The sequence below is a fragment of the Limanda limanda genome, chromosome 18, assembly GCF_963576545.1.
Source record: "Limanda limanda chromosome 18, fLimLim1.1, whole genome shotgun sequence".
Classification (NCBI taxonomy): domain Eukaryota; kingdom Metazoa; phylum Chordata; class Actinopteri; order Pleuronectiformes; family Pleuronectidae; genus Limanda; species Limanda limanda.
In genome coordinates this window covers 16,926,046-16,938,389 of record NC_083653.1, presented here as the reverse complement: position 1 = coordinate 16,938,389, position 12,344 = coordinate 16,926,046, and the positions used below count along the sequence as shown (strand labels likewise).

The following is a 12,344-nucleotide window of genomic DNA, read 5'->3' as shown; positions in this document are numbered from 1 at the left end:
TCGTGTTTTGAGTTGTGTATTCAATGTGTGTGTGTGTGTGTCTGTCACTCACACAGATTCATTCTATCAACCAATCTTTGAGGGATCTACAAAGTGACCAGCTGAGACTGTCTGATGACCTGGATAGAGAAATCCTCAGGAGGAACAGGTATCTGTGATGAAGGAAAAAGTCTGAACATAAAAAACTAAAAACAAAAAATGTTTTGTCTGCACAGAGCGGGTAATACACAAGTGAATTCACCAGCTGGATTTATTTGATCAGACAAGGTGTTCAGGGCTGAATAAAACATTAAAAATGTGGTTTCAAGGAGAATAAACAGTCTAGATGTTAGTCACAGGAAAAATCAATGTACCAATTTCTCACAATGATATTTTTTTAAAAGCTTCAACGTAGATATCTGAAATGGTGATATTGCAATGTAAAAATATAATGAAAAATGTTTTCTCTTGACTTTTTTGTCAATCTCAAATGAGTAAATACACTTATACATTGACACATTCCATCAACAAAAAAGGAGGAAGAACAATCTTACATTACGTGGCCTTTGATTTCACAAATCAGCTATTAATCAATAATAATATCATCATACATAATTTCAATACCATTTGAGCCACATTTTAAATCATTCTTCTGAGTTTATAAAATTAAATAGTGAAACATCATTGTTCCTTCAGACTTACACTGACAATTAATACCAGTTTTGTTTTTTGGATAAAACTACTCATTTAATACACGCTGATTTTATTCTCACAATCAACACACAAAGTGTAAATGGACTGTTAAGCAGTCTCCTCTTTCCACCTGCTCACAGTTTTTCCACAATATTTTGTTCGCTAACTCATGGTTTTGCTTCCGTCTGCACCAGTGCAGGTTATTGATCTTATTCTTTTCTTATCCACTGTACATGAATAGTTTTCACTTGAGATTTGAAGAGGAATACATTGACTTCAGGTCTTTGAAATCTCCTTCATGAGAAAATGATGAAAGGATCATGGGAAACTTCAGATACAACTGCAAAGTCTAAGGGCGGCAGATCTTTCTTTGAACATGTATTAACATTTTTAAATTATCTAAAAAACCTTAGCCGGGCTGTTGACGAGACTTAATCGATCCACCACTTTATTTCAACATCTTATAACTACTTTTAGTCACGACACATGATGTTCTGGAATAGGATTTTTCAAAACCGCTGAGAACTCTCTTGTGTAAATGTCTTCAGTCTGCTCTATTGTTAGTTTTGTGTTTTTCCCGAGGACTGATATTGACACCAGGCGGGCGATGGAGAGCCTCACAGGGCACTTGACTACATCCCAGAGACAAGACTCAGTGAGTTGTGGCTGTTTATTTCATTACCAGTATTTTAAGTTTTTCTACCAGCTTTGACAAGAGAAGTGGATGCTTCATGACTTTAAGGAGAGTTCATCACAGGTGTTGATGGATGAAAGCTGCCATACAAAGCGTGAAGTATGCACATGCTCTTTCCTTTTCTGAATACAAGACAGCTACGGGCATATGGCTCTCTTTATTTAACTGTGACTTCATAAATCTTTAGCAAATGTATCATAATAATTTCCAGTCACATGGCTCCTCACCGCACCATTACTGCTGTGACAAATCTGCTGCCTCCAATGACAGCCAGCATGCTTCATATTTGTTTATCTTGTGGATGTGACAAGATAAAGGGCTTAACTGTTATACAGCTGGATGTGATGCTTCCTGATTAGACGGCACATTTTTGCATGCCAATTATAATACTTTTTATCAGTTCTAAAATATATTTTTGTCACCCGCGCTTTTAATTTCCTGTTGCCTCATTTATCACATCCTGCTGCCATTCCCTGATGTGTCTGTGACCTGAGGCGTCCTCCCTCTGACTGTCTGCAGGTGTCGTCTCACGTGGAGCGGCGGCTGCAGGAGCTGGAGAGAGAGATGCACAGCGAGGAGACAAGCGCGGAAAGAGAAAGGCGGCCCGAGCAGCGGGGGGGCCTATCCGATGAGCTGCAGGAGGTGACACTCTTCGCCTCCTCTCATCTGCTGCGATTCCTCCATCCCACACCTCCCTGTCGACACTCATGTTCTTTCACCCTATAAAATGAAGCCAAAAAGAAGATCATATCAGACATTAAAAGGAAAATAGAAGCACGTAGGACGGCAAGAAGTTTACAACAAAGTAGGCTGAACATCACTAAGTAGTGAAAAGCTATAGTTTAATAAGAATACTCCAATTCCTAATATATAAATCCCAAATATCTCAGAAAGGAACGTTGCCATCTAGCGCCGAATAGTTTGGAGTCTGCGAAATAGCGAGCATGGATGGAGCGACGCCATTGACGTCCTACCGTTGCATGTGCTGGACCAATCGCCAATCATCCGAGCTGTCAATTATGAAGCTTTAATTTTAACACATCAAATAATGAATTGAAATTACTGGAAAATGAGCACTTGAGATAAGAAAACCTAAAATAACAGAAATCATCTTTGAGCAAAATGTATTTTCCCTTTCACTTTTGTCAATGTGCTATACGCTAACATGGAGGAGATAGGGTTTATTACCTATACTGCAATCGGCCATCAGTAGGAGTACAAGAAACTTTGGCTTCACTTATAGGGAGCAGTCATGTGGTCCATCTTTATATACAGTCTATGGCATACACACATACCCTCATGAAAAGATAAATTGTAGGGACACTTGTCAAGCAAACATTAGCCACCACATGTGGAACTGTCTTTAATTCACCTAAGAAAAGTCTCTCAAATTAGCTTGGAGCTTGGTTATCTTTCAAAGTTCAGCGAAAGTGGAATATTAAGACCTTCAAAGCTGGACTGCATTTTGTGTTTTGAGGGTCGTTCCACAAATATGTAATACGAAGGACCATCTTTCCATTCATAAATAATTCTACTCTTGTTCGCTAATATTAAAAAACTTTCAATGAAATTGGAATTTTAGCCTTCATAGCAGCATTGTAATGTTGTTGTTTTGCTCTTCATGAAGTTCCTCAGAGGACGCAACATGCTGATTTGAGCTGATCTTCAGATTTTTTGTTTCATACCATCACATGTCAAAATTGAATTTATTCTTATACTCTAGGTAACACAACTGAGCATAAAGTTGATCAAGTATACTATTGTACGTAAAATAGGTCAATCTGTCTTATATGGATATCATCATAGTTAAATGGTGAAAGCTCAAAATAGACACTCCAGAAACACAAACATTTTTGTACACAGTCTGTGAACAGTAAAGTGCGGTGTATATTACTATTTTTATAATACTTGGTTAAAGTAACAGTGAACCTCTGCAGCACTGGCTTCAGACCAGGATTTTGTCGGTCAAAAGTACAGTCGCTGTCTACTGCGTCTTGATAGCTATGTACCAACAGTGCACCTGACAACACTCACTTTTAAGCCACACATGCCCATCGAAGCTCAGATCGGTGCAAGCACATTTTCTTTTGAAGCAATATGGATGCTGGACAGGAAAATGACAACTGTGTGGATCTCAAGACACATAGGTCTTGCTAGATGCAACAGTGTGGAAAATACGGGTCCTGAGTTGTTTTTCAGTAAAGGGGGATAAAAATTCACACAGGACTATCAAAATGAATAAATTCCTGTTGGTTGTCCTTGAGTAATAATACAGACCATTGACCTTTACACAATTTATGAAACCTCAGTTTTCATAGAAAAATCTTAAGCTGTTCTGGCTGCCAACTCAAGTACAGAGGGATTAAAATGCAAGTTTGATGGGGCTAATTGCTTACCGTAAGATTTCTGAGAAATCTCTGTTGAGGAGTTACTCTTCACTTCAGAGAAGATGCCAACTAAAACCGCTACCTTGTTTTGAATATTAATCTTCCACACAGTTAAGTACTGTGGTTTATTATTGTGGTGCTGCCCATAGAATATGCTCGACCACATTCACAGAACATGAAAACAAATCTTTATTTCCCTGTGTAATAGAAGTGTGATGCACTGTCTTACTGACGGGTTCCCTCTCTTAATGTACCTCCATTATCTTTTTGTTCCCCGCTGTGTCACCGAGCCCTCCTGCTCCTAAAGCTCACCGAGGGAATTATTTTGATGCAGTCGCAAATGGTGGCTAAGTAAGCAATTTCAACTTTGCAATATTTCATGCGAGGTGTTTTTTCTGGGTGACGTATTAGTCTAAAAGCACTAATAGCTATAAGAGCTCTGTCATTACGTGCACTTTAGAGGAGTAGACTCACAGCTAGGTGCATTCACTGGGTGTGCACACTCAGTAAAGAACACAATATCTGGTGTTATTTCTTTTTTATATTTCTACTTTTGATTTGGCCCCAAAAATAATGAAATCATACATCATCAACGTGATGTTATTTCACTAAAATAATGAAACCATCCATTTCTTGGCTACTGGTGTGGACCGTGTTTTTATATAAAATGATCCGTGTCTTGGCATCACTCTTTTAATTTCTCATGTCTGCTGCAGTTCATTATTCGACCACAATGGGGCGCTGTGTAGCTTCAGCCAGACTGGTAACCTTGTTGAGCAAGACTTTTTCTCTCCCACACACACACACAGTGTAATGATAGTAGCTACCAATTCATTTGCATCCCTCTCCTCTGTAGTGCCCTAATGGGACACCAGCAGGGCCCGGGGCGATGGGAAATAATGCATTTGTCCAAAAATTAAGGGTAAATAAACAAGCATGAGGAAATGAAGAGGAAAATAATCTCTTTTACTACTAAAGAGCAGGGGAGGAGGGAGAGCAGAGGGCACATTTATTCCCCACCGATGGGCCCCGCTGTGATGTGAATCAAATAGATGATGAGTCACTTGGGTAGCTGTTATTGCTAGCAGCCGGCAATTCATCACCACAGCCTGCTCAGAAAGAGCTGGATCGAGTGGGAGCTAAACTCTTCTACACATCCACCATGATGCCAGTGTCTTGTTCCAAGAAGACGAGATGGGGGGATACTATGACGCAACAGTACCGCTCATGTTTTTTTTTTCTACAGTACTCATACATGTGTGCATTTATAATAACTCACTGTGTCCTGATTGTGATGCTGCTTGTGTTTTGTAGACGGCGGGGAGACGACAAGTTCAAGCCCACGAGAGAGACGAAGCCATGGCAGCCAGGTTATTGAAAGCAGAGAAGGAGAAGGTGAATGAATGAATTGGATCTTTGAGGAATGTTTGTATATTAAAGAAGAAATCTTCTGTGATTTATAAACAACTGAATGTATATAGACACACCACACCTCCTGCTGACTCCACATGAGTTTACGACTTGTTATTTGTATATTGCTCTGACACGCTTGTTCTCCTTAGATGGAGCAGGATCTGGAGAGAGCTAGAAGACGATTAGAACAGTCCGAGGATAGCAGAGAGTCACTCGTTCAACAGGTTTGTTTGTTGATACTTTACCTAGATATGTAGATGTACCGTGAAACCCTGTAAGACAATTCAATTAGCTGCAAAGATACTTTTAAGGCACTGTCTGTGTTGTGGTTCCAGTCAGGTTTGTTTTTCTCTGTGGTTTCCAGGTGGAAGACATGCGAGATGAGCTGCTGAGGATAAGTAAGGAGAAGACTGAGCTTCACAGGATGCAGCTGGATACTTCTCAGCACACTGCTCAAACACTTGGCAACCACACTGACAGGGCGGAGGGAAGAGGTGGACAGCGAGGCCCAGGTACTGAAATGATGTCTGCACTCTGGAGTTTAGCAAAGAAGCGTAAACAGGACAGAGAGGATTGGGAAATGTAGGTGAAAACGACAATTGAATATATTGTTATGGCTACTCTGTAACCAATAGCATTTCTTTTATCAATTTCCCCTTGAAAATGTTCAGACAGTGCACACACACGTTGCCAAAAGCTGGATCAATACACCTTTAAGAGTGGGTGAGTGACAGTCGGAAGGGAGAGACCTGAGATCAGATACAGGGCCAGCAAGGTTAAAGACAGTGGAAGGACATGTGGTGTGTTGGTAAGAGGACAGAAAATGGATTGAAATACGGCACAAAAAGATAAGACAAAATTGTGGCAAACTTGAGAAGGTACTTGAGAAAAATATTGAAATCTTGCAAGCACACACAAATACAACCAAATATATATAACTTGAATTCAGAAAATACTTTTTCAAGTAAAATGTAAATATAAATGCACATAATTTCTGATTGTCTATTGTCTATTCTGTAACAAAATGTTTTCATATGTGCAAACATTCATGCTGATATGTCTGTCATAGGCTTATATCAGACGGATTTCATAGACAAACAGATAAATTGGTTGGGCTCTAATCAGCATTTTTGCTTATTATCGCTTCATTAATTTATTCTGTTTACATCTATCAACTCTTGCTCTGCCCTTGGTGAGGTGACCATGCATATAAATCAGTTAGATAAGTTAGTTAAGTTATTAAATGGTTACAAATTACAAACTAAAGTCTTGATTTTACTCCAAAAATTGTGCTTTGGCCTAATTTATTTTAAAGGGTACTGTATATTTCGTCCTCTTGCTCCCTTTTATATCACTTTCCTCCAGGTTGTTGTACTTATCTAGTCTACTCTTTTTCTCTCAACCTGCGGTAATCAGTTTGATTTTGTATCTGTGTTTTTGTGTGTGTCTGTGTTGTATGCACGTATGTATGTGTTACATCGTTTAGACTTAGAAAAAGAAGTGGCGGACTTGCGGGTTCAGCTGTGCAAGGCCTCTGTTCTCCGGGAGGTCGAAGAACTGAAGAGGGCTTTGGACCATAAGGAGAAGGAGAGGGTCCAACTCAGCTTACACGTGGAGGTGTGTGTGTCAGAGAAATTGTGTGGTAATCATGAAATGACAAGAGCTCGCCACGAGCAGTGGTTCAGAGAAGGCTTTGTACGTCTTTCCTCACTCATTCATTTGGCTGTGGTTCCACTGTTCTCCAAAGAATCAAGGGAAACATTTAGGATCTCTCAGCTGGGGTGCGAATGAACTCAAAACGAGAAATGTGTTCAGCTTTTGCCATGGCGGTGGCCCTACCCTGAGCAGGGTTGTTTCAGTTTGTAGGGTACCTCTCATCCGTGGTTGTATCCTCCGCCAACTCCATGCCACTTGATCCTCTTAAACTCGTCAGATGAAGTGACAGTTGGAATAGGAGATCAGAAGTCAACCAGCAGTAATTTATCCTCCTCAAACTGGTACAATGTGTCACTTCCATCACTGTAACAAGTCAAAGAAAAGAAATCGAGAAAATCACATCCCCCTTGCTTAGCACGGCTATTCGAGGCCATGCCGGGTATCAATAAAATGTTAGTGGGAATCGCTGCATTTTAAGCTCTGGCACATTCCTCTAATCTCTGATGTGTTTTAACTCCCACGCTTCCCCTATTGCCGAGTCGGTGTTGAAAGACGAGGTGGGTGTCTGCGTGTATCACCTGGGGCGTCTCTTATGGTTTTAATGCTGAGATCAAAATACGTGTCGGAAATCTCTCATTTTTAACGGTAAATGATCAAAATTGAACTATAATGAGGAGAATGGGCTGAAAGATTCAATTTCTCAGTGACTAAATTGATATACAACTGTATAATTGAATAGGTCTAGGACTAATCAGGCTATGACTTATTATTCCTAACAGATAGACCTGTTCAGTATAGACGCCTAAACGATACTTGGGTAACCTTTTCCGCCCTCGCTCTCGACTGCAATCAAACTGGAAACTTCAAAGTGATTGTGACTTTCTTGTGGATGTGAAGGTAATCCAGTGCAGCTCTCGTCTCAGACTACTTTTCAGACCAGCATGGCAGATAATCCAATTTAGAATGTAAACACAGTCTCAGCCTTCTTTTGCCCTCGCTGTCTTTTTCTGCCGTCCTCCTCTCTGCCTGCCACATCCACCTTTTTAACAGATTTGTCCTAAAATCAAAACAAATGTTTTCTTGCTTTCTTTCTTACACATCAGCTGCCTTTTTTCGTAATTGTTCTAACTTCCTTTCCTCTAAACACACTCCTCCACATTGTCTCCCTTTCTATTGCTTTTGTGTCTTTTTCCTTTCATTAGCTGCAGCACTATTACAAGGACACGCACACATCCTTGACCTTCCTCTTTTCTCTATTGCAGGAATTGTCATCAGACCTGGCGCGGCGGGAGCAGCAGCAGCTACGCATATTGGAACAGTTGAAGCAGTTGCAGGTATTTTGTTTGGTTACTGTTTCACCTTGTAATTCATCAGCCGCTGGTAATTTTTATCCAGGAATCCAAACAAGTCTTGCTTTTTTGAGTGGTAATTTAAATTAAAAAAACATGCTGCGTTAAGTGGCTTTCTTGGGTTACATCTTCACAAAATTACACTTTAAAGAATCGAGAAAAACTAAAGTCGCACTAATGAGATCCCACAGGGTCAGGCCTACGAGCCATTATAGGATCCACAGCATGGTTCGAAACTCTGATTCAGATTATAAAGAATGAATATACACTTTATTCATAAAGTCCTCCCTTTCAGAGCCGAGAGCAGGCTGAGAGGAGGGAGATGGAGGCATTGCTCCAGGAGAGCACGAGGAGCAGGGATGAATTGAAGACCAGGGCCCAGGAGGCTGTGCGCCAGTGGAGGGCAAAGTGCAAGAGATTGCAGAAGGAGCAGGAGGAGGCAAAAGCCCAGGCGCAATTCCATACTGACAAGGCCTCGCAGGTTGGTTGGGATGCATTCATTACCCACATTTTGACACCACAGCCTGCTGAAGCAGCTGTGACTGCAACTGCTGATCTTAATAATGTTAGCTGTCCACACACACAGTGGAGAAAATTCATTCTGGGATAAATATACTAGTATCGTCTCGTGAGTCTCTCCGATTCTCATTTGTTCAGTTTGAGAGAACAGGTAGGAAACAGAAAGCATGCGTTATAGACCAGAGGTATGACAGCAGTCAGGATATAATAGTTTGTTATGCTACTGAGTTGTATTATTTGAAAATATAGGAGCCAGTGAGTTTGGGAGCTTGACCTATACAAGACACTGAAAGTCAGAATGTCTCAGTTTTTGCTGCTGCTTCTTCTTTTTGACTCTTTCTCTATCTAGTCTCCTTGATGTTTTTGCCTCTTTAAAGCAATATTTAGCCTCTCACTATGTGAATGTGGGTATTTATTTCAAATGTAGTCTATTAAATCTTAATCCACTGTGTCACGGACAAATAAACTGACATTATTCTGGTCGCAAAGTATCAATATTCATCATGTATGAGGTATGATAATCAGAACCGTGATTGTGATTTTTCTTTAGCTACAGTTGAACTACATTACCATTTACTATCTAGTCTGTGGCAGCCCTCCATATTCTGATTCGTCTGGCCATAGTTTAATAATGAACCAAAACATTTTTACACTTCTCAAAATGCCATAAGAGAATTCAGCTTTGTCCACATAGACCTCATCGTTTTAGCTGCAGTTGTGGCAACAATGATTTTCTTTCCCTCACAAAAACTCATCTGTCACTCGGTAGTCTGTCTACCTGTCACTTGGAATCAGAAGAGCTTGACTTTTACAGACATCGACTAAGTTAATTCTGTGGGAAATGCTGTATTATTGTGTCCGTTTCTACTGTCGTAGAGCCATTCTCTTAGCAGTCAGCTATCCGTTTGTCAGAATACAGTCAAAGATATTGAGTTGACACTGTTGACTTACTGCAGCACAAATACTGGGTCATCCCTACTCATCATCATCAGGCAGCTCTGTCTCAAACACTCCGGCAGCTGCTGCCGCTGGCTGGTCCTGCAGCGAACCTTCTGGCTGCACTGTGAGCAACAACTGTAGCTCTGACTCCCCGTGTTGCATTTTCTTAGCGGCGGACTGGCTCATTCATGCTCGACTGCTTTGACTTTGACAGCACGTTCTGAGAAGTGAGGTGATCAATATTGTCTGTACTGAAATGCATTTCTCAACTCCAGTAGCAGACTGATGTCTAGTGCCACCTCGGGCAGTGAGGAGAAAGTAAAATTTATCTTGGCCAAACTCACCCTGTAGTTCTGTACCACACTGATGTCAGAATACATTGGTGGGTGGTGGAAGGTCACTACAACTGGATAAGTGATGGACAGAATTTTGAGAAATGATAGACACAACCTCTGTTGCTCAGCTGTCACATTTCCTATGAATATGGAGATACCATACAAGACTCTTACGGCTCTCTAGTCAGGGGTGATATGAAAACTCATCCTTTGCATTCTAGAACAGCCTTCTAATAATGAAGAGAAAGCAAAAGCTTTTAAGGAAATTATGGCACTTATTTCTACTGAACACTCTTTAATACCCTTTCAGTAACATTCTATGTATTAATTATCTGAGAAAGGGTTATAGAGGTTTGTATAAACGTTTCTATTCACGCTAACCAAAGACAACAGGCTGGATATTTGTGCATGCCTTTTTCTGTTCATTTTAATTCAGACCTTGTTTTGTTTAGTCTTTATAGCGCAGAGGGCTTTGTATCAAAGTCAGATTAAAACTCTTGAATAATGTATTTGTACAAACATGAAGCAGAGTAGTCAGAGTATTTGCCTGCTATGTTACAGCAGTTGTGCACGGTTGAATAATTAATAGCTGACTATTATTGTTAGCTTGAAAGTCACCTCCCAGTGATTTCCATCCCATTTGAACTGGGTGAGTCACCTCCAAACTCGCAGTCAGCAGCCTCGGCCCCTCGCAGACACACAGACGGACAGAATCCCACCTGGCACACTCGACGTGACGTGAATTCATTACAAAATCATTTCTGCCCCCTTAATGAATTAGGGGAGAGAATCAAGTGCTCAATTAAATGATTAAGTTCTGAGCTACAGCAAAGTCTTTGCAAATTCCAGTCAAAGCCAGAGTATTAGAAGCAATCTGCTTTGAACAGACCTGACCATTGTCCCTTATCAGGGAGCTGAGTGCGAGCGTTTTCCTATCAGTGCAAGAGCCTGGTACTGCATATGTTTCGCTCCTTCTCTCTCCCTCTGTCACTCTTTCTCTTGCTCTCATCATTATTGTTAGAGCTCCTCTTTGTACACCATCTTCCTCCTCCTCTTCATTTGTCATTTTTCATTTCCCTTCTATCCCTCTCACACACCCCCTCTCCCCTGCTCTTGTGCTCTCTCTTTTTCTCCCTCCAGGCAGCCAGCGAAAAGGAGAACTCTCAGGCCCAGCTGAAGGCGCTGAGCCAGCACACTGAGGCAGCCCGCAGGGAGCTCGCTGAAATCCTAGGCCGCTTGGCCCAGCGCGAGGAAGAACTCCACCGCAAGGACGTGGAGCTGTCCGAGACCCGCCAGCGGCAGTTGTCACTGGAGCAGGAAATGCGGGAGGTGTGGGGCTGAATAGCCAGAAATAGAATTTCTCTTGCATATCACCAGGGACACACTCATAGACAGTTGGTCAGGTTTTTACTGCATAATATGCTTCTACTTATTCTTACATTTTAATCCATCAGCGTATCTGCAAGCCCAGTAAATCATTCAAGACCAGTTTACCATTGAATCAAACAGGATCACACTAACACCATGAAGTTATTTGAATGCTATGTAATGGTGACACCTATTTGAGTATAGTCAGCAAGCACTGAAGTTAAATATTGCAAGATTCATTAACTCCGAAATGCTTGTTTTTCTTTAGCTACAAACACATTTTTGTACAAATCCCAGTCTAAACATGGGCATATCATTCATAGATTAGTTTGTCATCTATTATTATTATTCAGATTGAGGGGCTGGAATTAATTGTGTAACTTAAACCTCAGGAAAAGAGTAATCCTAAAAGTGTTTGTAATCCTAGGTAAGGGAGGCCTCAGCTGTCCGGGAGGAAGAGACTCGGCGTCAGTCTGCCATCCAAACAAGACTCAAGGAAGAGAACCAGAGGCTGGAGGAACGAGCCGACAGCCAAACCCGCCGTCTTCAAAGAGACCAGGACAAGCAGGAAGAGCTCCAGGCCGCCCTCAAGCGCATGACCTCGGCTCAGTCCAATCAAGCTCAGCGGTTAGCTGAGGAGGAGAGAACCAGGAAGGAGCTCCAGAAGGGAGCGTCAGAACAACAGGCTAAGCTGACAACGCTGCAGGAGGAGCGGGAGTCACTGGCTCAACAGCTGCAGCTCGAGAGGGAGGTGCATCAGAAGGAAGTGGACAACTTGAAGGCAATGATGGAAGACGTCAGGATAAGGAAGCATCGGGAAATACAGGCACACCTGAAGGAGTTTAAGGTCAGTCCCCTTGATAATATATATATATTTTTTCGTCAATGAAATTAACAACTGAAGAAACAGTTATGCTCATTTGTTTTTTGACTTATAATACTAGTCTCTTGTTCTGTACAATTAATTCGTAGCTATAGCCCGCAACTAGCTAGCTTAACATAGCATACAGAC

General features: G+C 41.3%; 1 protein-coding gene across 1 annotated transcript in view; it reads left to right on the top strand.

Moving 5' to 3' along the window:
- LOC133024752 (centrosomal protein of 128 kDa-like) overlaps positions 1–12,344 on the top strand; it is a 36,204-nt gene that overhangs the window by 2,558 nt on the left and 21,302 nt on the right. Inside the window, exons 5-15 of the mRNA XM_061091923.1 lie at positions 57–148; positions 1,255–1,327; positions 1,886–2,008; positions 5,068–5,148; positions 5,316–5,390; positions 5,531–5,678; positions 6,644–6,783; positions 8,085–8,156; positions 8,467–8,652; positions 11,105–11,293; positions 11,760–12,179. Coding sequence (XP_060947906.1) covers positions 57–148; positions 1,255–1,327; positions 1,886–2,008; positions 5,068–5,148; positions 5,316–5,390; positions 5,531–5,678; positions 6,644–6,783; positions 8,085–8,156; positions 8,467–8,652; positions 11,105–11,293; positions 11,760–12,179 — 1,599 coding nt within the window. The remainder of the gene's footprint in view (positions 1–56; positions 149–1,254; positions 1,328–1,885; positions 2,009–5,067; positions 5,149–5,315; positions 5,391–5,530; positions 5,679–6,643; positions 6,784–8,084; positions 8,157–8,466; positions 8,653–11,104; positions 11,294–11,759; positions 12,180–12,344) is intronic.